Source organism: Heterodontus francisci, chromosome 16, assembly GCF_036365525.1.
Source record: "Heterodontus francisci isolate sHetFra1 chromosome 16, sHetFra1.hap1, whole genome shotgun sequence".
Taxonomy (NCBI): Eukaryota; Metazoa; Chordata; class Chondrichthyes; order Heterodontiformes; family Heterodontidae; genus Heterodontus; species Heterodontus francisci.
The window spans coordinates 42,085,640-42,112,878 of NC_090386.1; the positions used below are offsets into that span (position 1 = coordinate 42,085,640).

At 41.5% G+C, this 27,239-nt stretch overlaps 1 protein-coding gene across 1 annotated transcript in view; it reads right to left on the bottom strand.

Moving 5' to 3' along the window:
• Window positions 1–7,193: 7,193 nt before the first annotated feature.
• The window catches only part of LOC137378452 (protein-glutamine gamma-glutamyltransferase 2-like), a 47,537-nt gene continuing 27,491 nt past the window's right edge, over window positions 7,194–27,239 (bottom strand). The window contains exons 6-12 of the mRNA XM_068048785.1: window positions 21,218–21,353; window positions 18,856–18,959; window positions 18,136–18,378; window positions 17,317–17,589; window positions 11,983–12,143; window positions 10,721–10,854; window positions 7,194–7,344 (exon numbers count right to left, since the gene is read on the bottom strand). Coding sequence (XP_067904886.1) covers window positions 7,194–7,344; window positions 10,721–10,854; window positions 11,983–12,143; window positions 17,317–17,589; window positions 18,136–18,378; window positions 18,856–18,959; window positions 21,218–21,353 — 1,202 coding nt within the window. The remainder of the gene's footprint in view (window positions 7,345–10,720; window positions 10,855–11,982; window positions 12,144–17,316; window positions 17,590–18,135; window positions 18,379–18,855; window positions 18,960–21,217; window positions 21,354–27,239) is intronic.

Below are 27,239 nucleotides of genomic sequence, written 5' to 3' on the forward strand. Positions count from 1 at the left end.
TATGCCCCCTCCCTCCTCCCTTCCAGCATGCAGAGTGAGACCCCTGTAATCACCCCCCCCCCCTCCCTTTAATAATGCAGAGTGAGACCCATGAATATCAGAACTTAGATTCCATGGCGAAACCTTCTGCTTCTGATGACCCGGCGGCTTTTCTAATCGTGAATGGGATGGCACGTGACGGCTGCTTGTTCTAGGTAAAATGAGGAAGTGTGCATCGAGAGGCGACGGTCTGCATAATCAGGAGAGGTAAGTACTGTTTGACATATTCTAATTAGGGTGCCGCCGCTGAATGGCTGGGTGGGGGCAGCGCCGAGGTCCCACCGCTGCTGGTAATTTGCGGTGGGCCTTTTCAATGTCACGGGTTAAGGCGGGCCTCTCCCTGCAGAATTTTACCGGCCCCTGCACCGCAACCCACAGCATCGCAGGGCCAGTAAAATTCAGCTCCTTGTCTTTTTTTTTTAAAAACTGCTTGCTGCTTGCTTCAACACTGCAGTTTGGATTCTGAGCTCCAGTCACATATCACTGGTCAAATGATTGTTTTGCCTGGTTTCATCTAGTTCTGATTTTCCCAGAACTCTGAAACTTTCAGATTAATTTTCGGGTAAAGAACTGTCTCAGAAAAAAATACAAGCTGTGAATCCAAAGTCGGTGCACCTAAAAGTAGCTTCAGAAGGTCAACTGTTCAAATAACATGCGGACTCCATCACAATATGTGGTCAGAACCTTACCTTGGAGTCAGATATGACACCATGGTTGCAATACAAATGTGATTAAGTGAATAAGATAAAGAAAGAGGAATCCCATGTTTCTATTTTTAATTCATTTTGCTTGCATTATATTCTTCATTCTTTTCCACCACTGGTTATATTTTGTTCTATACATATGAACATACAAATTAGGAGCAGAAGTAGGCCATTTGGCCCCTCGAGCCTACTCCTCCATTCAACAAGATCATGGCTGATCTGCTTGTGTCTCGAATTCCACACTTCCATCTATTTCCGAAAACCTTTGATTCCCTTGTCTAACAAGAATCTATCTACCTCCACCTTAAAAATATTCAATGACACCACCTCCACCACCTTCTGAGGCAGAGAGTTCCAAAGTCACACAACCCTCTGAGAGAAAAAACCTCTCCTCGTCTCTGCCCTAAAAGGACGACTTCTAATTTTAAAACAGTGCCTCCTAGTTCTGGACTCACTCACAAGAGGAAACACCCTTTCCATGTTCACCTTGGCAAGACCATTCAGGATCTTGTATACTTCAATCAAGTCTCCCCTCACTCTTCCAAACTCCAGTAAAAACAAGCCCAGTCTGTCCAACCTTTCCTCATAAGACAACCTGCTTATTCCAGGCATCAATCTAGTAAACCTCCTCTGAACCACTTCCAATGCATTTACATCCTTCCTTGAATAAGGAGACCAAAACTGCAGACAGTATTCAAGATGTGGTCTCACCAATGCCCTGTATAACTGATGCATAACATCCTTACTTTTATTTTCAATTCCTCTCGTAATAAAGGATACCATTCCATTAGCCTTCTTTATTACTTGCTGTACCTGTATACTAATTTTTTGTGAATCATGCACTAGAACACCTAGATCCCTCTGCACCTTGGAATTCTACAGTTGTCTCTGTTTAAGTAATACTCTGCTTTTTTATTCTTCCTTTCAAAGTGAACAACTTCACATTTTCCCACATTATACTCCATCTGCCAGATTTTTGCCCACTCACTGAACCTATCTATATTGGTCTGCAACCTCCTCATGTCCTCTTCACAACATACTTTCCTATCTATCTTTGTGCCATCTGAAAATTTAGCTACCATGTCATCGCTCCCCTCATCTAAGTCATTGATATAAATTGTGAAGAGTTGAGGCTCCAGCACAGTCCCCTGTGGGACTCCACTCATCACATCCTGCCAATCAGAAAAAGACCCATTTTTGCACACTCTCTGTTTTCTGCCAGCCAGCCAATCTGCTATCCATGCTAATATGTTACCCCCTACACCATGAGCTCCTATTATGCACAATGACTTTTATGTGGCACCTTGTCAAATGCCTTCTGGAAATTCAAGTACAGTGCGTCAATGGGCTCCCCTTTATCCACAGCCCATGTTACCCCTTCAAAGAACTCCAATAAATTGATTAAACATGATTTCCCTTTCACAAAGCCATGCTGACTCTTCCTGATTACGTTAAGTTTTTCTAAGTGCCCAGCTATAACCTCTTTAATGATAGATTCTAACACCTTCCCTACGACAGACATCAGGCTAACTGGCCTATAGTTACCTATTTTCTGCCTCTCCCCTTCTTGAATAGAGGGGTTATATATGTTACTTTCCAGTCTGATAGAACCTTTCCAGAATCTCGTGATTTTTGAAAAATTAACACCAACGCATCTACTACCGCATTAGCCACCTCCTTTAAGACCCTTGGATGAAGCCCATCAGGACCCGGGGACTTGTCAGTCCGCAGCTCCATCAGTTTGTTCAGTACCACTTCCCTGGGGATTGTAATTTCACTAAATTCCTCTCTTACTTCTACCATCCCCCCCACCCCCTTGATTTTCAGCTATTACTGGAACATTTCTTCTATCCTATAAAGGGAAGACAAAAGCAAAATATTTGTTCATTCCGTCTGCCATTTCCTTATTATCAACTATTAACTCCCCGTTCTCACTCTCTAGAGGACCAACACTCACTTTACTTACTCTTTTCCTTTTTAAATACCTGTAGAAATTCTTGCTACAAATTTTAAATTTCTAGCTAGCTTCCTCTCATACTTTAATTTCTTTCCCCTGATTAACCGTTTTGTCATTCTCTGCTGTTCTTCATATTCTGACCAGTCATCATTTGTGCAATTATACGCTTTTTCATTAAGTTTGATGCTTTCCTATACCAGAGAGACTGGTTGGGCGACCTGCAAATCTCAGTGTGAAGTTCTTCTTGGAAAAATTGCTGGCTTAGCTGGCAATGCACCATATGCCTTTGAATAAAAAAGGTGCTTGACACCTTGAGTATGACACTTTAGCAACTTTAACTTGCACTGTCATAGCTAGTACAGTGTAATTGTAGTGTGAGTAACTGGTGTTGCGATCACTGTGCTGTACTCCACTGCCTTTTTCAATTAGAGTTAATACAAAGAAGGACTCACAAATGGAGAGATATTGGGTGCCGGTGGAAATGAAAATGTATGTAGTGGACTATGCCACTAGACTGTATGATGTATTATTGTGCCTTTCTAGGAGCAAATACTCCCAATAAAGTGTAGCTTTTACAAAATATTGAAGGTGATGCCTGTGCTCAGTACATCTATGATAGAAATAACATGTCTGCTGGGTATTAGTGTGATTATTGAAACTTCTCAATTTTGAAAGATATCCCATACAAAAGCAGAGATACTGAGTTATAATTTAGTGATAGTGATTTGGTTAGAAACTGAAATGCTGGAATTGGTCAATGGTAAATCCTCTAATGCAGAATACCCCTAATATTTCACCACAATACATCTGCAACTGAACAACCTTTGATGCCCTTGTCGCCAGTCAAACTTTACTTTCTCCCATCCTGATCATTTCCTCTGATATTTCCCCATCTTTGCTCACTGACGTCCAAGGGATGCAGAATTGATCATATCTGGTGTACCACTGGTTTAATCATCCATTACCAGTTGTGACTGGACAACATTTTTGCTGTCTCCAAGTTCATCTTATCCATCATCGTCAAAGTCCTTCAGCATGTTGCTGTCTCCCAAATCTGTTCTCATCTTCCCTGCAGTTCCCCTTTTGAATCCTTCCAATTAGTTTTGTGCTTGTACCACAGCATGAAAATGACTGTAACCAATATCACAGATGATATCTATTATCACAGTGCATTACCCTACCTCTATAACCTTCCTCTCCAATGCCTCTCATCTGTTGTCCAGCCCAATGGAACTGCCCTTGCTTGGTTCCACTCTTACCTATCCAATTGTAGCCAGAGCATTTTCAACAATAGCTTCTCTTCCTGCCCCTGAACTGTAAATCTCAAGAGTTCCCTAAGAATCTACCCTGTTCCCTCCCTCCTCATCCTCAAGTACATGCTGCTTCTTAGCAATATCATCCAAAGACCTGGAGTCTGCTTCTGCATTTATGCTGATGATACTTCTAACTTCTCCAATGTCGCTCTCACCCTCTCCCACTGACTTTATGGCATCAGGCTGATTGTTTGACATCATAGATGACCAACAATTTACTCAGGTTAAACATTTGTAAGACTGAAGCCGTCATGTTCAGCTTCTCCCTACCTGCCCCAACCCTGCCCATCCACCCTCCTCCCAAATGCTGTACTCTTGCTACCAATTTCATTCACGTCCTTGGCCATTTCTTAGCTTGAACATGACCGTTCACAATCTCAGCATTCTGTTTGTCTCTTAGCTGATTTTCCCACCCCAAATCCCTCTGTCACACAGACTGCCTTGTCCATTGCATTGCCCACGTCTGGAACATTGCCCACATCTGCTCCTTTGCCAACCTAAAATCCTGCCTTAGTTCATCTGCCAAAACCCTCATTCATGATTTTAACACCTCCACATTCAACTATTCCAATGCCCCGCTGGCTGATGTCACATCCTTCACTTTTCATAAACTTCAGCTCATCCCAAACTCTGCTCTTTGTATGCTATCTGCTCATGCGTCACCCCGTTTCGCTGTCCTACATTTACTCCTGTTCCCCAGTGCCTCCAGTTTAAAAATTTCATCCTTCATGGGCTCACCCCTCCCTATCCTCCGCAACCTCTCCAGCCCTAAACCCTCTTCTAAACTCCCTGTTCCTCTGACTGTGGCTTTTTGCACATTCCCAGACCTTTTTGCACACAATGTTGTCTGTGCCTTCAGCTCATAGACTCCATGGTCTGAAATTGCCTCCCTAAATTCCTCTCTTTCTTAAAACCTACTTCTTCAACAAGACTTTTGGTCACCACTTTTAACGTCTCCTTTGCTTCAGCATCCATTTTGTTTCCAAGTGTCTCTGTGAAGTGCCTTGGGACATTCTTTCTATGTTACAGGTGCCAAATAAAGGCAAATAGTTGTTGATTCACAGATTGTTACTCAGTTAAATTATATTATTAATGCAAGCAATAGAGCCTGACTAATGCAGTTTATTCAGAATTCTTTCATGAACATCAGCTTTATTTTCTTTTTTTATGAATATAATTTGTATAATAGTCAGTACCCAGGAAATCAATATGCAAAAGCAATAGTACATTGTAATTTTTCTTCAATGTTCTTGTACACTACAATATTCTCATTATTTTTCATGAAAAATAACAGTATTGTTGTAATTAACAAAATATTAGGAATGTAAAGATCACAAACATTTGAATTTGTAAAGTTAAAATGAAGGTGTAAAGATACATAATCAAATGAAAATAATAATTATAATTCTAATATAATAATAACATGGATAATGTGGTGTGTCTACCAGGATACAAGGCCCGTAATACAAATTGCAAGCAATAGGCTTCTCATGGCTGATGAATCATGACCTCTACAATTGGCTTCTTTTTTGGTCTGTACTTTACCAATTTAACAAAGTGTAGCAGTCAAAAGAGGATTGGGCCCTGCAAAGTCATCCTGATCTTTGAGTGAATTAGACATCAGTTCAGTGACACAATATCACTGCACTTACTTACTTAATGTCTGGAAATCCTAGATAAATCTAGATGCAGATGATTCAAAATACCTGCTCTGGAGCTGCAATGTGAAGTGCTCAGCAGGACTGAGTTGTCACTAAATGTAGTTTCCAGTTTCAAAGAAGAATGTGTTGGCTAAAATTACTTGGTTGTTCTCTCCACAAATGCCCCCTGACCTGTTCAGTATTTCCCAACATCTTATGTTCATGTTTTAGTACCTGCAGCATTTTGCTTATTGTCCCTAATTTCAAAGGAGTGCATGCCCGCAAGTTAAGAAGAAAAAATTCCATATTTCTATTTATAGTATGAATATGAAGATGTTAATGTTGGCCACATTGGATCATTCAGCAAAATTTCAACTTCCGGTTCAAAGAGTTCTAAATTTAAGTTTAAAAAGGGAGTGTCTCCAAAAAAGAATTGTGATGATAATTAACAATCCAGCACAAGGATTCAGTCTGGCTCCTTTCATTTTGCTGCCAAAAAGCTGGCTCCTAAGTATCATGTTAAATTTCCTAAAAAAATGTTAAACAGACCAACACTTTCTGCTCCCATTTCATGTCCATGTATACAGTCACATCTTTACCCATAACCCTGCCAGAGAAACACAAGATTTTAAATTCTTAACAAGTCAAAACCTTTCTGTAAAACATTCCGTGTAAGTAGGTTTAGAGAGTGCAGCCAAGAAATTGCTCCCGTGTGAAAAAAAAGGCGTAATATGGACAGTGTGTCTGCAATGTGTGTCCGTATATGAATGCCTGAGTAATTGGGTATTGGTCTTCACCTGTATGATATTGGTGAGCTGCAGATGCCAATTGGGTGAACTGATGCAGCCCATCAGCTGGGCCTGCTCAAAATTTACTGGTTCAGGTACCTGCATGTAAAAGCCTGGAAAGGAAGAGGATGGCAATCAAGCAAGGCAAGAATGCAGGCCATCAGTGGCCCACAGTTCTGATATGGAGGAAGGAGAGCACTCTTTCTCCTGGCTCCTCATTAAGGTAAGTTTAAAAACAAAAATGAACACTTACCTGGTCTTTGCCAGCCTCCAGCAGTTCACATTAAGGACAGCTGAGTAAGTGACTGTAAAACCCAAAAAGCTGAGAAAAGCATGCAACATTCAGCTTTTCCCCAATATAGCATTTGATCCTAAATGAGATGTTGGACTACTAACTAGCATATTCAAGGGGCCTAATGCCTGCTTTCGCTTGGTGGCCCAAGCACTCTGAAATCGCTGGCTGCCATCAGATGCAGCAGATCCATCCTGGAAATGGGCCAGCCTGATTCCTTTAGCTTTTACCCATAAATCAGCAATGATAGCGACCAATTTCTTCTGCCCTAGTATTTCTTAGATAAGTCATCTTAAAAATGCACAATCACATTGATTATAGCAGACATAGGCATATACAGTTTCCAACAGCCTGAGTGATTTTGATTAAAAAGTGTTTCCAAGCACACTAAATGCTAAAGTGAGATTATAACATGTAATGGCACAGAATGTGCAATGTATTGGTAAGAGATAATCAGACTTTAAAAACTTTGGACAGTGATATTCTGGAATCCTTTCACATCCTTCATTTGGTTGCAGTCGAAATCCACCATTAATTTCCGTGAGCCTGGTCTCTTGGGAGTGAACTGAATTTGCAAATTTATTGTTTCATTTGTTTTTATCTCATGGATACTGAAAGAATATAAGAGCAATGTCATTGGATAAAGAAAACAATCTCGCAAAATATTTTAGAGATCTCAAAAATAGGTAAATTAACATTAATGCAAAGAAAAGAAACCAAACTGAAATCATCTTCAGCTTTCCTAATGGCTGATTTGATAATGACAGCATATATTTTATTCTGCAGGTCTCAGATCCCCTATGTGTATTCATTTAGTTCTAAGGACTCCAAGCTGTGGGCCAATTCAGACCCACTACTCAACCTTTTCACCCAGAGGGTGGTGGGTGTCTGGAATCCGCTGCCCGGATTGGTGGTGGAGGCAGAAACCCTCAACTCATTTAAAAGGTTCTGAAGAAGGGTCACTGACCTGAAATGTTAACTCTGCTTCTCTCTCCACAGATGCTGCCAGACCTGCTGAGCATTTCCAGCACTTGTTTTTATTTCAGATTTCCAGCATCCGCAGTATTTTGCTTTCATTTTAAAGGTACCTGGACCTGCATCTGAAAGCTGTAACCTGCAAGGCTATGGACCAGGTGCTGGAAGGTGGGATTAGAACGGACGGCTAGTTTTTTCAGCCAGTGCAGACACAATGGGCTGAATGGCCTCTTCTATGCTGTAACTTTTCTATGGTTCTATGGTTCTCAGAACTTATCAATTCCAGGGAGCTTTGACTTTCTACCCCTCATGTCTAACCAGCTCAACTATCCTTCTGTTGCTTCTGTTTTGTCCTCCAAACAGCAGGGGAATTCACAAAGGGAAACCCATTGTGTCTTGTCTGAAATGCTGCAGCCCCACAGCAAATTGCACAAAGGCACCTGCATAAGTCATTGACAAATGTTGAGGATAAAGAAATCAACTCAAAAATAAGAGCAGTGATTTTTCTTTCTGTTGTGCCTGAAGAATGCTCAGTTCACAGACAGGGATATGGAAACTAGGGCCAGTTATATGAAGTCCATGTTTCCTTAGGATTTCCAGGGCTGCTAAAATTGGTGTAACTTGGCCTGTACCTGCAATAGGTACAGGCCCAGAGTTAGCATTCTAAGAAAGCAAAGAGGAACATTCCTGGATTTCCTGTTTCATTTTTCTCTTATTATGCCCATTGGACACCTAAATGGAAAAGTGGATCTTGAGCTGGAACCTTGTGCGGGCCACAGGATCTGCACAGTCCCATAAGCATACTGTAGAATCAACAAGACAGAATATAGATAAAGTGCAACAATACCCTACACCCCTGCCCTGTCCAAACCTAACAGTATCTTCATGTTGACATGCCTTATAGCTGCTGCTCTCTGGTTCTGATACTGGCAACCAGGAATACAGCTACAGGCCTCCTGGACCAGATTGTTTAAGCACTGCTGGTGCAGTACTTCTGCCATACATTTGGCTTGCTGAGTGCACCATTGAGACCCCAAGAGAAGAACTGGTCCTAACGTTTCTGGAAAGCAACTAAATTGGACTCGGCAACATCTATACTGTGATTACCATGGCAGGTCAGAGGCTGAGTGTTCTGCAGTGAGTGGTTCACCTGCTGACTTCCAAAAGCCTCTCCACCACCTACAAGTCGGGAGTGTGATGGAATACTCCCCACTTGCCTGGATGAGTGCAGCTCCAATAACATTTAAGATGCCCAACACCATCTAGATAAAGCAGCCCATTTGATTGGCACCCTTAAGCATTCACTCCCTCCATGAAGAGCTTTGAGCATTAAACCACAATATAAATGCAAGCTGTTCTTGTAAATGGCATTATCCCAGATTTGAGGAAGTGCAAGTTAGATATGTTAGATTTAATTTTCTGGGTATGTGTTGGCAGTGGGAATGTAATCATGATTTAACTTGACTAAAAAGTATCAATCAGATACAGTCCAGTTACTTGTTGTATCACAAGAATCTGGCCCATTCATCTAATCAGTTGGTGACCCCTAAATTAATCTCAGCTAGGTGGAGACAATAACAACCTTTGTGGCTCTGGGCTAAAGAAGGAGAAACCAACCAGGGCTCCCATGGATGATCAGTATTGAAGAGTTATTTAATGGAAAATGTGCATGGGCCAATGTTTAATAAGGATAGGTAAAGACTGGGTGGGATGTTCCTACAGCTGAATAGTTTGTCAACACTCACTGTTTAAGATCATACATGAAGAACAGACATTTGAAAGAGGTAGTGGAGGGCACCTAGTGCTCAAGGAACCATTCTACAGCATAGAATTTATGCTTTCTGTCCATTAAAGTAGGTGCAAAAATACATTAGAATCCTGACAATGTATTATAACTGTATTTGCAATCAATTACATGAAAAATAAGTTCAAATTATTGTCATCTCAACCTCCACTTTTCTCATAAAAACAGATTTGATCATTAGATTACAAATGTAACTTACTTGACATCCATCTATATTATAACTAAATTGGATTAAATATTTCTGTACACATAATAGTCTAATTTACTATTACATATGGCATTGTTTGCACAGTCTTCGGCCTGGAATGCAGCAAATGTGTGTGACATTGAGTCAATCGCGTACTTTGGGACTGGAGTTGCAATCAGGTTAGAGAGCTACGCTCTTTCTCTAAAGGACACTAGTGAACCAATAGGGTTTTTATATCATTGCAGGAATCAAATTTCCTGGTGCTAGCCCATAAACCACCATATTTTTTTCATTCAATTTCACAATTTGCCATGGATAGATTTGACTTACAACTTCTGGGTTGCTAGGACAGTACTGTAATCACTAGGGTACTGTGCCCTGCTGTGATGTTCAACTACTAATCACGTCATTCCCTTTTTAAGCAATTGCTGTAAACGGAAAACCCTCATCACTCTGGTTCAGCAAATTGTTATGCTATGTGCCCTCTCATGATCTTCCCTGACTGCAGAAGGCAGGAGAGTGAATATTTCACTGGACTGGACCACTGGCTTTAAATTGCCAAACTTTCACAATTTGATCTGGACAAATGAAACGTTTATTCATAATTCTTGAACACAAATGGGCCTGTCAATCGAACATGTATTAAAATAAAACACAAAATATGCTTGTATTTGAATTGATGACTTAACCACTCCTTCCAAAATTTGCCACAGACATAACGCGAGTAAAATTTAACTTTGGGAGGGGCATGAAACAGGTCCTAGTGGATGAGAAACTCAATCTGATTTTCCACCACCTGTTTTACACCACGACTGAAGTTGCATTTAATTCTACAACATCTCTCTGGGTCCTATTGTGCATCGAAACAAGCTGAGTTATTTCCTGTAAGTGAACTTAGTTTTAATCTTATATGTATTGTTACAGAAAGAAAGAAGGCACTTAGATATGCCATAAAAGAATAATTTGTTTGCTCAATTGTGTGCATTTTATATTTTTAGCAACCATTTCTTTCTCCACTTACATTTGCTTTTCCATCCCATCAATGAGACCTATTCCTTCTATGGTGAAGATACAATTCCTCAGTGACACACGCAAAGGATTTGTATAACTGATTATTGCTGTCAACCGTTGGTTCACAACAGGATCATCCAGGATCTGAGGAAACAAGTCAGTATTTAACGCTGTAGTTATTCCTTCTCATCCAGACTCTTGAAATCAAACTCATGTTTATTAAAGTGGTGTGATTGGAGCTGAACATTTACTGATTTGAAGTGAAACAAAATTCCATCTAAGCCGTCCCGAAGCTGAATTTATTTCCTTTTCCACTTCTCCCTTTTGATGACTATTGAGGATTGTTCTGTCACTAATATGAGAACTCAAAGCTCTTACCTGCATGCCAACTATTAGACTTTCAAATTGGCATCGGTGATTTGGGAGCACAGTTCACATATCAATGTTTGATGACAAAAATCAATGCAATCCTTCTCTCCTTGACACAGTCCCTATCTGAGACCTGCTGCTAACTTGAAGTGATTCTGGCTGCCACCATATACTGCAGGTAGGAATTCATATGACAACTGAAGTTTGTGCATACAATTGGAGAAACCAGAATCAATTCTATTTGTGGCTCGACTCAGGTAGGAGTGGCACTGAGGGAAGAGGGGAAGCAGAAAGCAAGAGAAATGAAGGAAGGGGAAGAAGAAAGGCATCACATTTTTAGCCAGCTCTTTGAGAAGGGAAAGGAGAAACTGGAGCTGCTTTGGGACAAAGGAGAAAGGATTGCTTTAGTATTAACTCAGGGGGAATGGGGAAGGAGAGTGCCAGCTTAAAGAAGGTCAACTTGAACAGTGTTGGAGAGGGAGAAGAATGCCACATTGAATTTATGGGGAATATGGAAAAGAATGCCAGTATAAACTGGGAGAATTGGAGGAAACAACTAACTGGGAAATTCCTCGGAGCTGTTCCTGCTCTATGGAAAATCCCATTTACTTTCAGTTTCTTACCAATTGTTGCGTGTTATCCAATACTGCCAGTTGGGCTGCATCAGCTTCTCAGGGGAAAAGTCATTAATGAAAATAATTTGATTTAACATTATAATAATTCAAATTTTGTATTGTGTTTTATAATGTAATGTTTAAAAAAATCATTCTGTCTATTAATAGAGGGTAAGTGCAGGGAGACCACTGAATGTGATGGAAAGAGTGAAATAACTTCAGAGATGGGCAGTTCAATTGTAGTTTCAATTGTGAAGAAGCAGCTGATGGCATTGTTACAGGTTATTACCTGAATTGTGATGTCAGGATTGATCACGGTAATGTCTTCCACTGCAAATGCACATTCATTTGTTGCTATATTGGTTGCCAAAGCAGTCAGCTTGATCAAATGATGATTTTCAAGGAGATGACCATAGTCTGAGTAAGACACTTCCAGACGCACAGTCTCAACTGAAAGAACAATTTAAGAACAAGGAATAAACTAAAAACGTTTCATAAGTTTAGATGGAATAGCCTTTTTTGATATGTTTATAATGTCTATAAGTTCCACCATACTCCCCAAAGGGGAGGAGGGCCTGGAATTGGATGGGGAGATAAACAAAGGCAAGGTTGAAGAGATTGTCTTTAAGATGGATTTTAAAGGTATGGAGAGATGTAGCAACACGGTGGGATTTTGGATGAAAACTCCAGAATTTAAGGCCATGATGACTGAAAGCATTGTCACCAGAGATGGTGTGAGGAGGACGGTTCAATGGGGGCGAGAAGTGCAGAGAATCCACACTCTAAAAAGCAGAGGGTATGAGCCATGATATAAGGTTGAAGGAGATTGCAAAGATAGGGTGGAGTAAAGCTGTGGGTACGGGAGGGGAGTGGGGGGGGGCGGTGCGGAAGCAGTGGAGTGGGGGGGTTGGAACAATGAATTTGAATCCAATCCACCAAAGCACTAAAGCATTGATAGCCAGTAAAGGTTACCAAGGTCTCGGTGATATACGAACTGGACATACTATGGGATATGAGTGGTAGAGCTCTGGATGAGTTGGAATTTCTGTAAAATGGAGATTTGGAGGCAGGCTGGTATGGAATAGGCTTGAACAGTCTAGTTTGGAGGTGACAAAGGCATGAATAAAGATTTCAGCAATGGTGGAGATAAGTAGGGATAGAAAGGGGGGATAATTTGCACAAGTAAAACAAATTCTGGTTTCTTTGACTATCTTAGAAATAGAATTAGAATTAGAATTAGAACATTACAGCGCAGTACAGGCCCTTCGGCCCTCGATGTTGCGCCGACCTGTGAAACCATCTGACCTACACTATTCCATTCTCATCCATATGTCTATCCAATGACCACTTAAATGCCCTTAAAGTTGGCGAGTCTACTACTGCTGCAGGCAGGGCGTTCCACGCCCCTACTACTCTCTGAGTAAAGAAACTACCTCTAACATCTGTCCTATATCTATCACCCCTCAACTTAAAGCTATGTCCCCTCGTGTTTGCCATCACCATCCGAGGAAAAAGACTCTCACTATCCACCCTATCTAACCCTCTGATTATCTTATATGTCTCTATTAAGTCACCTCTCCTCCTCCTTCTCTCCAACGAAAACAACCTCAAGTCCCTCAGCCTTTCCTCGTAAGACCTTCCCTCCATACAAGACAACATCCTAGTAAATCTCCTCTGCACCCTTTCCAAAGCTTCCACATCCTTCCTATAATGCGGTGACCAGAACTGCACGCAATACTCCAGGTGCGGTCTCACCAGAGTTTTGTACAGCTGCAGCATGACCTCGTGGCTCCGAAACTCGATCCCCCTACTAATAAAAGCTAACACACCATATGCCTTCTTAACAGCCCTATTAACCTGGGTAGCAACTTTCAGGGATTTATGTACCTGGACACCAAGATCTCTCTGTTCATCTACACTACCAAGAATCTTCCCATTAGCCCAGTACTCTGCATTCCTGTTACTCCTTCCAAAGTGAATCACCTCACACTTTTCCGCATTAAACTCCATTTGCCATCTCTCAGCCCAGCCCTGCAGCCTACCTATGTCCCTCTGTACCCTACAACATCTTTCGGCACTATCCACAACTCCACCGACCTTCGTGTCATCCGCAAATTTACTAACCCACCCTTCTACACCCTCTTCCAGGTCATTTATAAAAATGACAAACAGCAGTGGCCCCAAAACAGATCCTTGCGGTACATCACAAGTAACTAAACTCCAGGATGAACATTTGCCATCAACCACCACCCTCTGTCTTCTTTCAGCTAGCCAATTTCTGATCCAAAGCTCTAAATCACCTTCAACCCCATACTTCCGTATTTTCTGCAATAGCCTACCGTGGGGAACCTTATCAAACGCCTTACTGAAATCCATATACACCACATCCACTGCTTTACCCTCATCCACCTGTTTGGTCACCTTCTCGAAAAACTCAATAAGGTTTGTGAGGCACGACCTACCCTTCACAAAACCGTGCTGACTATCGCTAATGAACTTATTCTTTTCAAGATGATTATAAATCCTGTCTCTTATAACCTTTTCCAACATTTTACCCACAACCAAAGTAAGGCTCACAGGTCTATAATTACCAGGGCTGTCTCTACTCCCCTTCTTGAACAAGGGGACAACATTTGCTATCCTCCAGTCTTCCGGCACTATTCCTGTCGACAATGACGACATAAAGATCAAGGACAAAGGCTCTGCAATCTCCTCCCTGGCTTCCCAGAGAATCCTAGGATAAATCCCATCTGGCCCAGGGGACTTATCTATTTTCACACTTTCCAAAATTGATAACACCTCCTCCTTGTGAACCTCAATCCCATCTAGCCTAGTAGTCTGAATCTCAGTATTCTCCTCGACAACATTTTCTTTCTCTACTGTAAATACTGATGAAAAATATTCATTTAACGCTTCCCCTATCTCCTCTGATTCCACACACAACTTCCCACTACTATCCTTGATTGGCCCTAATCTAACTCTAGTCATTCTTTTATTCCTGATATACCTATAGAAAGCCTTAGGGTTTTCCTTGATCCTATCCACCAATGACTTCTCGTGTCCTCTCCTTGCTCTTCTTAGCTCTCCCTTTAGATCCTTCCTGGCTAGCTTGTAACTCTCAAGCGCCCTAATTGAGCCTTCACGTCTCATCCTAACATAAGCCTTCTTCTTCCTTTTGACAAGCGCTTCAACTTTCTTTAGTAAACCACGGCTCCCTCGCTCGACAACTTCCTCCCTGCCTTACAGGTACATACTTATCAAGGACACGCAGTAGCTGCTCCTTGAATAAGCTCCACGTTTCGATTGTGCCCATCTCCTGCAGTTTCCTTCCCCATCCTACGCATCCTAAATCTTGCCTAATCGCATCATAATTTCCTTTCCCCCAACTATAATTCTTGCCCTGCGGTATATACCTGTCCCTGCCCATCGCTAAGGTAAACCTAACCGAATTGTGATCACTATCACCAAAGTGCTCACCTACATCTAAATCTAACACCTGGCCGAGTTCATTACCCAGTACCAAATCCAATGTGGCATCGCCCCTGGTTGGCCTGTCTACATACTGTGTCAGAAAACCCTCCTGCACACACTGGACAAAAACTGACCCATCTAAAGTACTCGAACTATAGTATTTCCAGTCAATATTTGGAAAGTTAAAATCCCCCATAACAACTACCCTGTTACTCTCGCCCCTGTCGAGAATCATCTTCGCTATCCTGGGGATATAGTTTCCCTGGGGATCTTCACGCAGTAATTTCTCAGCTTTAAAAACAGCAAGTACTGGCATGCTTTGCGAATGTTTAATCTTGATGTCAATGATGAACATTTCTATAATTTTTGGAAAACCTTATTACAGACATTTCCAATGCAGAAAGGTAAGGGTTTGGTTGAAGATTTGAAGGTCTATCTTTCACATAATAAATGAGCATGTAAATACTTTAATAAATGTAAATTACATTAGCAAACAATCCCTTGTACATAATTATTTATATCATTTTCCTCAGATAAAATCTTTTCTGGTTTATAAAAGCAAAATACTACAGATGCTGGAACTCTGAAAGAGAAACAAGAAACGCTGGAAATACTCAGCAGATCTGTCAGCATCTGTGGAGGGAGAAGCAGAGTTAACGTTTCAGGTCAGTGACCCTTCATCGGAACTGACTGAGCCAGAAATGTAATAGGTTTTAAGCAAGTAAAGCAGGGGTGGGGCAAGAGATAACAAAAGAGAAGGTGTAGATAGGACAAGGTTACAGAGAATAACTGACCAGAATGTCATGGAGAAAAGGCAAAGGATATATTAATGGTGTGTTGAAAGACAAAGCGTTAGTACAGAGAGGGTGTTAATGGACAGAAAAATGAACAGCCTGGTCCCAAGCACAAACATGGAAAAACAGTGGGTAGGCACAGTAGAAACAAACTAAACAAACTAAAATAAAATGAACACATAAAAAATAAAAATAACTAAAAATAAAAATAATAAGGCAGGCCCATCATGCTCTGAAATTATTGAACTCAATGTTCAGTCCAGAAGGCTGTAGCGCGCCTAATCGGTAAATGAGATGCTGTTCCTCAAGCTTGCATTGATGTTCACTGGAACAATGCAGCAATCCCAGGAGAGAGATGTGGGAATGAGAGCAGGGGGGAGTGTTGAAATGGCCAGCAACCGGAAGCTTGGGGTCACCCCTGCAATGTTAACTCTGCTTCTCGTATCACAGATGCTGCCAGACCTGCTGACTATTTCCAGCATTTCTTGGTTTTCCTTTTCTGGTTTATGTTGTTTTGAGGTTTTGAATGAAAAGTTACCTAACTTATTGACTTCCAAGGTTTCCATCATAGAACTTAAGTGGCAACTCCTGTCTTTCCTGCTCTATGAGTGTTCCATAGACTAACAAGGGAAGGATTTTTCATTGCATTCCAGATCCAAAATGTTGTTGGGGGTTTTGTGGGGTGGGGCATAGGTGGTGAGGGTAATGATGAATACTGTGGACACCAGACAATCAGAAGGAAGCAGGCAGTTAGAATATGGATTTAAACCAGTCAGGTAAAAGTGTGACAGAGATTTGCATACAAACGGTGTAATGCTTGGATCATGATGCATGGATATCTATATGCATGAAAGAGCTACACAGAGAGATATGGATCTGGGATATTTAATTCCAAGTTGCTCCTAAATTTTGCCATAACTGGTTACTAAGTTATATCATTTAGCAAGCCTGACAATTTAACAGATTACATTACTAAATGTATTATATTTCTGGTTATCACAGCAGATCTGATCAGATCATAATAGGATATCTGTTACAACAGTAAATGAAGACAAGTAAGATGCAAGATTACTAGCTGTTCCATTACCTTATTATGGCGGGCAGCCATAAAGACAGGGCTAAAATGTGGCGAGTCGAAGAGACTTAGTAGTTGGCAGGAAAAAAGACAGAGGCGCAAGGGGAGAGCCAACTGTGCAACAGCCCCGACAAACAAATTTCTCTGCAGCACCTGTGGAAGAGCCTGTCACTCTAGAATTGGCCTTTATAGCCACTCCAAGTGCTGCTTCACAAACCACTGACCACCTCCAGGCGCGTATCCATTGTCTCTCGAGATAAGGAGGCCCAAAAGAAAGAATTACCTTCATTGGCTTTAACAGCAATTGGTTCCATATTCTTTCTCATAAACTGGCTGTGTGAGTATCCGTTATACCCCATTATCTGAGCACTGAAGTTAAGTCTGCAGACCATATTCGTTGAACTGTGGTTGGAGATGGTTACAAGAACTTGAAAATCAGACCCATTGTTTACTGATTCACCAGTCTTCACATGGATCTGGAATTTATTTTGTGGCTGAGGACCCAGTCTATTTCTGAGATCAGCTTCATTAAAGACGTCTCTTTCTCGATGAGAGCCTAAATATGTTGAAAAATAAATTGTTACATAAGAAAACTGTGGTTTACTTATTTTTTTCTGCTCCCTTTATTTAGATTATTTGTGTTGTTGTTCTAGCCATAGACCCAAAGGATCATAGACATCTCTCCCCATTAGAGAGGCAGTTGGTGATGTATCGCTTGAGGGTCACCACTCCACAAATGTGGGGCAAGGCAAGGAGGCAGGCCTCCATGAACTAACACAGCTGGTACGGGGATTGAACCTGCACCGTTGGTGTCTTTTTGTATCACACGCCAGCCATCTAAGCTAACCAATGGCACCACCCACCACCCCCCCGCCCCCCCACCCCACCCCCCCCACATAATGTGTGTGAGTGTGGGTTTCTTAACCCACAAGTGTAGCTGTAGAATACAATATACTAGCAGTTCACCTTAATTACAAAATATCATCTGATATTTGAATTCATTGTCATAAAACTGGATTGATAAAACTGGCACCAAGATGTACACAAGAAGAATAATAAAGCTTAAAAGTCATATTTTAAAATATATGCTTCTCTTCCTTACCCTCAAGATGTTTGTAATTGCATGTGATGTCATTGCGAAGAGCACTGCCACAGCTCTTGGTGCTGATATTCTGGCCCACATGTTTAGTTTCAACAAATACCTTTTCTTTTCTGCCATCTCCATGGCAGATCCAAGTTACTTGATCTGCATTGACCTCAGCAAACACAAAGGGAGTGTCATATTTCATATCCACAATCCCTTCTTTGATTGCATTGATTGAAGTAGGTCCACAGCAGTAAATTTCTAAAAAATCAAAGTAATGATTGAGAAACAATCTCAATGAATTTAAATGACCATTACCATGATTCAAATTTAACAAACCCTTTCAGAAGCCCTTACAGTCACCTCACATCAATCTACTCAAAAATCATACATTTTTATTACAATATAGTTGCTTGTTTTTATTTTTTAAAGATTGCTTCCTCTATCATGCAACCTTGTTGAAATAATGTTATTTTAGATAGATAAGCTAAGAAGCATTGAAAGTGATGTGATTAAATTATGCTTCAGAATTTATTTCACTATCTCTATTGATGAGAGGACCTTTTCCCCTGAGAAGCTAATGCTGCCCAACTGGCAGACCTGTATTAGGCCAATAAAATAGTGCATGACACAAGCACTATTTACACTCAATACAACAGTAAGTCGCAACTATGAGAAAAGGTATGAACTGCTTGAGGTGCACTATTATAGTTCATGGAACAGAATCCCTCTCTTTACCTTCACTCTTCTCCTGTGGGGTTGGGTCCAGTACCTGCCATCCATTGTAGCCTGACTTCAAATCATTTCGCGCCATCCAACTCTCTACCCAGACGTGGAAGTTCCTAAAGTGCAGCAACATCAAAACATCTCCATATAACTAAAATTCTCACAGAAATAATTGATAATTGTTTGTGTACTTAATGAGGGCAATAAAGAACAGATCATCAGTCTCAGGATCAGTAATAATGATCATTTGAACTTTCAGTTCCATAAGGATCAATTATCATTAATTTGCACATGATGTCACTGGATATCTGTGATCACTATTACAGAGCATTTTCTGGTTATAATTTGCACTTCGGTAAGATTATCCAGTATATACTGTAACTATTTTTTCCCATTCACAACACTTCTTTGAGAGTGGTTGGAGACCAGTCTAAATCTTTGTCTTAACTGTGAATGTTGTGAATATATTCAGCAGGACAGAGAAGTATTAAATAAAATGAAGTAGGGAAAGTAGATAAAAAATTATTGGGATTCAACTAGAACATAGTGTCCTTAACACAATTCGGTTTGACATAAGCATTGAAAAAGAGAGGAACATCAAAGATAATTTTAAAACTCTGTCCTCCTTTATGTCACTTTTTAAACACTACCTCTTTTGGATCTCAATATCTCTTTATGTGGCTTAATGTCAAATTTTGTCTGTGAAGCACCTTGGGAAGTTTTACTAAGTTAAAAACACTATATAAATACAAGTTGTAATTGTGAACTAAATGACTGGCCAAAGAAAATACATTTTAACAAGACAAGAAGAGAACTATCCCAGATCTGACTCACCTACATCGAGTTCTCCTTTCTAAAAACTGCCCACAACTCTAGAATCTTGGAGGGAAAAGATAACCACAAGCTCTTTTCTCTACTGTCAATTGTTACCTTAAATTCCTCTCACCTGCTTCCTCCATGCTCACTTCTAAAAAATGCAAGATGCTCATGGATTTCTTCTTTGACAAGATAGTGACCATTCATTCAGCTGCCTCTGCTACTTTCACCTTGTCTTTTTCATCTATGCGAGACCTTCTCCAATCTCCTTCCCAACTTGTCCAATGCCCTCTCCAAGCTCAATCCTTTCATAACATCTGCCTGCTGCTTGCTTGCTTCCATTGTCACCAAACTCCTGATCACCTAACTTCCCTTCCTGGCTTCCATATTTGTGGATATTCTAAATGGATCCCTCTCATCAGGCACTGGTCTTTTCTGTCTCAAAACTGTCTTAAACTCTCCTCAAAAAACACCCTCAATCCTTCTGACCTCAGTACCATCCTATCTCCATGCCATTGTTCCTCTCCCAAGGTTCTTGATGCGTTGTCACCTCCCCTATCTTTGCCCATCTCTCCCAGAAATGTTTGCTTGAATCTCTCCAATCAGGATCCTTCCCTTCCCCCAGCCCCAAAAGAGCCCTAATCATTCTCTGTAATTGTGATAATGCTGTATTATCCCTCCTTGTCCTCCTCAACCTCTCTGCAACCTGTGACTTGGTCAAACACACTGTCATCTTCTAATGCCACTTCTACATTGTCCTGTTCAGTGGCACTGTACTTATTTGATTCATTTACTTTGATGATGATTGCCAGAGCATCTCTAGCAATGACTTCTGTTACTAGTTCTGCAACATCACCTTGGCAGTTCTGCAAGGATTCATTCCTGGCCCTCTTCTCTTCTCTTCCTCACTTATAGTCTGCCCCTCAGTGATACCCTGCAGGCAGTCCTCTGCCTGAAACCTGAAACGTTAACTTAGCTTCTCTCTCCATAGATGCTGAGTATTTCCAGCATTTCTTGTTCAGCAAATTCCTAATTTGCATAGGTCAATAAATGGTTGCATTGGACAAAACAAGAGGAGCAACCGCAAAGACAAACCCTCCGCCTTCAGGAGATGGGTCTCTAGGAGAAAACTGGCAACCTTTTCAAACATCTGGTGACTAGGGCTGATTTTCCTTCGCTTCTCCTCCACATGGGTGGTATTTGAATAGGGCGGATTTGACCAGAACCTGCCTCTATTTCCTGGTTGAGAACAATTGCATAGGCCAGATGCCGCTCACCCTTGGCATGATCACCCCGGCAGGGCTTAGCTCTTAAATGCGAAGGAGAAGCAGTCAGCCACTGGCTAAGAAATCTGTAGCAATAGTTATGGTCAAGGGTTGTAGGGCTTTCTGGCTGTTGTCAAAAAACAGGATCTTCATTTCTGATGAGAGGTGGACACAAAAAATATTAACCTCTTTTTTCTCATTAATGGTGCTGATTGATCTGCTGTGTATTTCCAGCATTTTCTATTTTTATTTCAGATTGCTAACATTTGCATTTTTATACTAATTTGACTCACCAGACACTATCATTTTGTTGTCCATATGTTCTCCCATATTCATCAATTACTTTATCAATTGTTAAGTTCCCATTGGTATCATGAGCAGAATTAAAATTTGTGACAACACGAGTAGGAATTCCTAAGCATCTCAAAACTAAAGGAATAAAAAAAAGGTTACTTTATAACAACTTAATTGCACATGTTTATAACTGTGAGAATCAGAGATCTGAGAAAACTGCCAGCATCTTAATAGAGTATTTGGTAACTTAGAATTTTACTTTCAGGAAAAGCTTACACAGGTATGTTGAATATTCTTCCTTTAAAGTGTTTTTTAGTCTATCAACGTCTAATCAATATAACAAGAAAAAACTTGCATTTATATAGCACCATTCACAATTCTATTACCTTGGGTCCACGGTGACAGACAATCTGTCCCTTGATGCAGAGCTCGATATAGCATAGGGAAAGCAGCAACCACCTTTGGCTGACTTGCGAAATGCACATTGGATAACACCAAACTGAACCTTAGCACCAAGCTGATGGTTTAATAAGCCTGTGTTCTCAGCACCTTTCTGTATGGCTGTGAAACATGGCAACTTCCAACTACCAGGAAAAGACGCTCAATAATTTCCATCTTGGCTGTTTGTGTTACATTATGGGTAAATTCTAGCAGGACAAAATCACAAATGTGGCAGTTCTTTCAAAGGCAGAGCTGCCAAGTGTGTTGGGACTAATCAAACAAAGGCGGCTTCGGTGGATCAGACACATCCACAGGATGGAAGATGGTCACATACCCAAAGGCCTTCTGCATGGTGAGGTAGCCGGGGCCACATAATCAGGGGGGGTCCAAAGCTCCGCTTCAAGGATGCTTGCAAGCATGACATGAATACCCTAAATGATGACTATCACACCTAGGAGTCACTAGCTGGTACAAGAGGGAAATGGCGACAGATCCTGTGGACTGGTGTGCATTACCATGACGACCAGTGGATACAGCAGTTTGGCAACAGGTGCCAGCAGCAAAAACAATTAGTTACAGTATCGCTTGGCAGCTTTATGTGCAGCACAGAACCTGCCTCTCAAGGATTGGCCTTCACAACCATCAGCAAAGGTGCACCAATAGAAGACACCCCACCTAAATGGATTGCTTGCTGCATGCCCATCAACTTTCGTAGATGGAAGCATGCCAAGCAATTCACAACCTCAGGATCAATTAAATACTTTTGAATTGTAGTCACTGTTTTAATGTAGGGATACACATCAGTCCGTCTGTACACAGTGGGCTGAATTTTATGCATCCCGCTGAGACAGGTTTGGAGTGGGCATCCCATAGAATTGCAATGGGAGGCAGAGGCGGACAGCCCATCACCTCCTTGTTGCAATGTGATTTTGTCGAGGTCAGGTTAGGCTGATGACAGACTTCCCACCCAGAGACCAATTGAGCCCTATAAGGGGCCTATAAATGGCTGCTTAAGGGTCTCTTCCTGCATTTTCTGGGATTTAAGCAGCAGTAAGTTGGGCGGGGGGCCTCCGCTCTGCTGGCAACATCCCTGCAGGCTTTGGGCGGGGAGGGGAATTGTCTTCTCTGTGGGCAATCTGTGGCTCATGGAGGACCCCTGCTGCCAGACATTCTACCCCTGGAAAAAACCCTCCCTCTGCACTAAATGCTCCAACGTTGAGCCTGTGTCTAAGGCCTCTTGCTGTACCGACAGTGGCCACCACTCTCGGTGGCGCTGGTGATACTGCTGAGCTGCTGGTCCTGTGATTGACTGGCAACTCTTAGAAGCGGGATTTCCATCTTTAAAAGGATGGGGATTTTGGCACGGGGCTGTTAATTGGCCTGGTGCTGTACAATCACTCCGGGGGAGGGGGGGGGGGGGGGGCTCCAAATCTAATGGAGTGAGGTGGATTTCTCCCACCTGTCGTGGGCACAAAATCCAGCCCAGCAAGTTCCCACAACTAGCAATGAGTGAAATAACCGCATAATTTGTTTTAGTGCTGTTGGTTGAGGAATAAAATGTTAGTCAGGACTTCAGGAGAACTCCATGCTCTTCTTTCAGAAGAATCTTTTATACCAACCTTGAGCTGGGAGACATAGTTTAACATCTCAACTGAAAGACAGGACTTCCAGCAATGCAGCATTCTCTCAGTATTGCTTAGGTTACATGCTCAAACCTCTGGATAGGGGTTTGAACCTACGGCCTTTTGACTTAAAGATGTGAGTGGTACCACTGAGCCAAGGCTGGCACCTAACAGCCAGCCATTTTTCTCAGTCACATCTGGTATGAGAACCATTAGAGTCTTATAGTAGGATCCAGTGGGTAATGAAAGGTAAATTTTGTTTATATCTCCTCTTGGTGTGGAAGCTTATGAAACAGCAGTGTAGGACAGAAAAAGCACTCTATTATTAGGCCAATTCTAAAACTCACACACTTATCTGGCAAAACTTTGGTCCAAGAGCAGAGCCATGGAAAATTTGTTATATCAAACATAACCCATTGAAAATGTTCTTCTATATTCTTTCTAGTCCTGAGCAGAATTAAAATTTGTGACAACATAGGTGGGAATTGGGTAGCACAATGCATATAAATTATGTACAGCCATCTAGAAGTTCATATAGATTGGCCTAAGGAGACTATGGGTGGAATTTTGTGCACTTAGAATTTGACAGCGCATCAGGACCAAATCTGGGTTGGCACCCAAACCCTGTGAAAAGAGGGCCTTCCGACTGAATTTTCCAGAGGCCAGTAAATTAGGAGGGCACCTCCAGGTTTGGCATCCAATTAGGAGCAGCAGGTGGGAGTAGCTGTTGGAAGTCCAATTGAGGGCACAACATTTAAAGACACAATGGCAGCAAGCACTGTAGCTGCACATGACATTTTGAATAGCAAATTTGCTGAGACAAAAGGAGGCGGAAGATGGATGCTAGAAAGGGGAGAGCAGCCCCATGATTTACGGACATGGCACTTGAGGTTATGCTGGAAGCTGTAAGGGCACGGAGGCAGGTGCTCTTTCCAGAGGATAGGAGAAGGAACTTTCCCCTCCTGCTTCGCATCTATTGTTTTGCACTCTTCAATTTAAAGCACTTTGAAGTGTGCCCCTCCATAAGGAGTGCTGTAAAATTGCTTTCTATTAATACTAAAAGAGCAGCACAACCATACTGTTCACTCAGTGTCTATTATTCCACATGGCCATTTGTTATATTAAATTATTTCAAGATATTGCATATGAAAACAATGATTAAAACCAGTCGTTGAAACTGATAATTGAAATGTTTCATTTTATGGCTTGTGAGTGAATATGTAGTGATACACAAGCTATCTCAATTGTGTGGGGCTGGCTTAATGGACTAGATGGTCTTTACCTATCAGTTATTATTCATATGTTTGTATTAACTTAACTGCCACTATCATATTTTAAATAACTCAACTTTGGAGTTGATAATAGTTACTCCACAGTAGGTAAATGCATTTTCAATGTCTTAATGCATTAAGCTGGTTCACATGGGTTAGGTCTCATCCTATAAGGATGCAGATGTATCAGCCAGTCGTCACTGTTTTGGGAGGGTGGATCCTTCTTTTACTTGTGTGGAAATAACGGGTAGGAATTTTTTAAAAACAAAAGCAAAATACTGCAGATGCTGGAAATCTGAAATAAAAACAGAAAATCCTGGAAATACTCAGCGGATGTAGAAGCTTTGCTGCCAGACCTGCTGAGTATTTCCAGGGTTTTAAAAAAGTTTTTTGTAAAGCATTTTCAGATGTAGTAATATAGTTTTTGTGAAGAGTGCTAACTTGTTAGAGATTAAATAAGGCACTAATGAGGTTTATAAACCAATCATCAATCTATATTGGTTTATGTTGGAGAAAAAAAATTGCAACTCAATTTTTGTACCAAATCTCTTGATCTTTAGGTGTTTGTCTCCTAATTTATGAGACGGTGGGGTTGGTATTTCTGTTAAGATAGCTTGTATAATCTATTCAATGTTAATGGTTATAATACAAATAGCTTTAATCACTACTGAAATGATTAAGAACTGTTTGAAGACTTTATCATTTGAACCTTTTAACATCTATCATCTTATTCAATCTAGATGTCTGACATTGTGCGTTTTCAGTCTTGCTGCCCACAACACAGACCATTGATCGGTGCAGGCTTGGAGGGCCAAATGGCCTGTTCCTGTGCTGTACTGTTCTTTGTTGTTCATTGTTGCGATTCCTGGGAGCATCATGGCAATAACTCAACTGGCTACCTTGCCAAATATGTATGATTCTCTAACCTTTTCAAAATTGCTGTGAAGGATAATCTCTGAAAAAAAATCCTTGTACATAAGAACATAAGAACTAGGAGCAGGAGTAGGCCGTCCGGCCCCTCGAGCCTGCTCTGCCATTCAATAAGATCATGGCTGATCTTTTCGTGGACTCAGATCCACTTACCCGCTCTCTCACCGTATCCCTTAATTCCTTTATTGTTCAAAAATATATCTACCTTAGCTTTAAAAACGTCTACTGAAGTAGCGTCAACTACTTCACTGGGCAAGGAATTCCATAGATTAACAACCCTCTGGGTGAAGAAGTTCCTTCTCAATTAAGTCCTAAATCTGCTCCCTCTAATCTTGAGGCTATGTCCTCTTGTCCTAGCTTCACCGGCCAGTGGAAACATCCTCTCTACTTGTATCTTATCTATTCCCTTCATGATTTTATATGTTTCTATAAGATCCCCCCTCATTCTTCTGAATTCCAATGAATATAATCCCAATCTACTCAGTCTCTCCTCATAAGCCAACCCCCTCAACTCCGGAATCAACCTAGTGAACCTCCTCTGCACCCCCTCCAGTGCCAGTACATCCTTTCTCAAGTAAGGAGACCAAAACTGCACACAGTACTCCAGGTGCGGCCTCACCAGTACCTTATACAGCTGCAACATAACCTCTCTGCTTTTAAACTCAATCCCTTTAGCAATGAAGGACAAAATTCCATTTGCCTTCCTAATTACTTGCTGTACCTGCAGACCAACCTTCTGCGATTCATGCACAAGGACACCCAGGTCCCTCTGCATAGCAGCATGCTGCAACTTTTTACCATTCAAGTAATAATCCTTTTTATTGTTACTCCTACCGAAATTTAGTTTAGTTTAGAGATACAGCACTGAAACAGGCCCTTCGGCCCACCGAGTCTGTGCCGACCATCAACCACCCATTTTATACTAATCCTACACTAATTCCACATCCCCACCTGTCTCTATATTTCCCTACCACCTACCTATACTAGGGGTAATTTATAAAGGCCAATTAACCTATCAACCAGCAAGTCTTTGGCATGTGGGAGGAAACCGGAGCTCCCGGAGGAAACCCACGCAGACACAGGGAGAACTTGCAAACTCCACACAGGCAGTCCCCAGAATTGAACCCGGGTCGCTGGAGCTGTGAGGCTGCGGTGCTAACCACTGCGCCACTGTGCCGCCCACATTTATTCCATCTGCCAGACCTTTGCCCACTCACTCAATGTATCTATGTTCCTCTGCAAAGTTTCACAGTCATTTGCACACTTTGCTCTGCCACTCATCTTAGTGTCATCTGCAAACTTTGACACCCTACACGTGGTCCCCAACTCCAAATCATCTATATAAATTGTAAATAATTGCGGTCCCAACACCGATCCCTGAGGCGCACCACTAGTGACTGATTGCCAGCCAGAATAGCACTCATTTATCCCCACTCTCTGCTTCCTGTTAGTCAACCAATCCTCTATCCATGCTAATACTTTACCCCTAACGCCATGCATCCTTATCTTTTGCAGCAGCCTCTTGTGCGGCACCTTGTCGAAGGCCTTTTGGAAATCTAGGTACACCACATCCACTGGATCCCCATTGTCCACCTTGCTCGTAATGTCTTCATAGAATTCCAAAAGATTTGTCAAGCATGACCTGCCCTTCATGAACCCATGCTGCGTCTGCCCAACGGGACAATTTCTATCGAGATGCCCTGCTATTTCTTCCTTGATAATAGACTCAAGCATCTTCCCCACTACAGAGGTTAAGC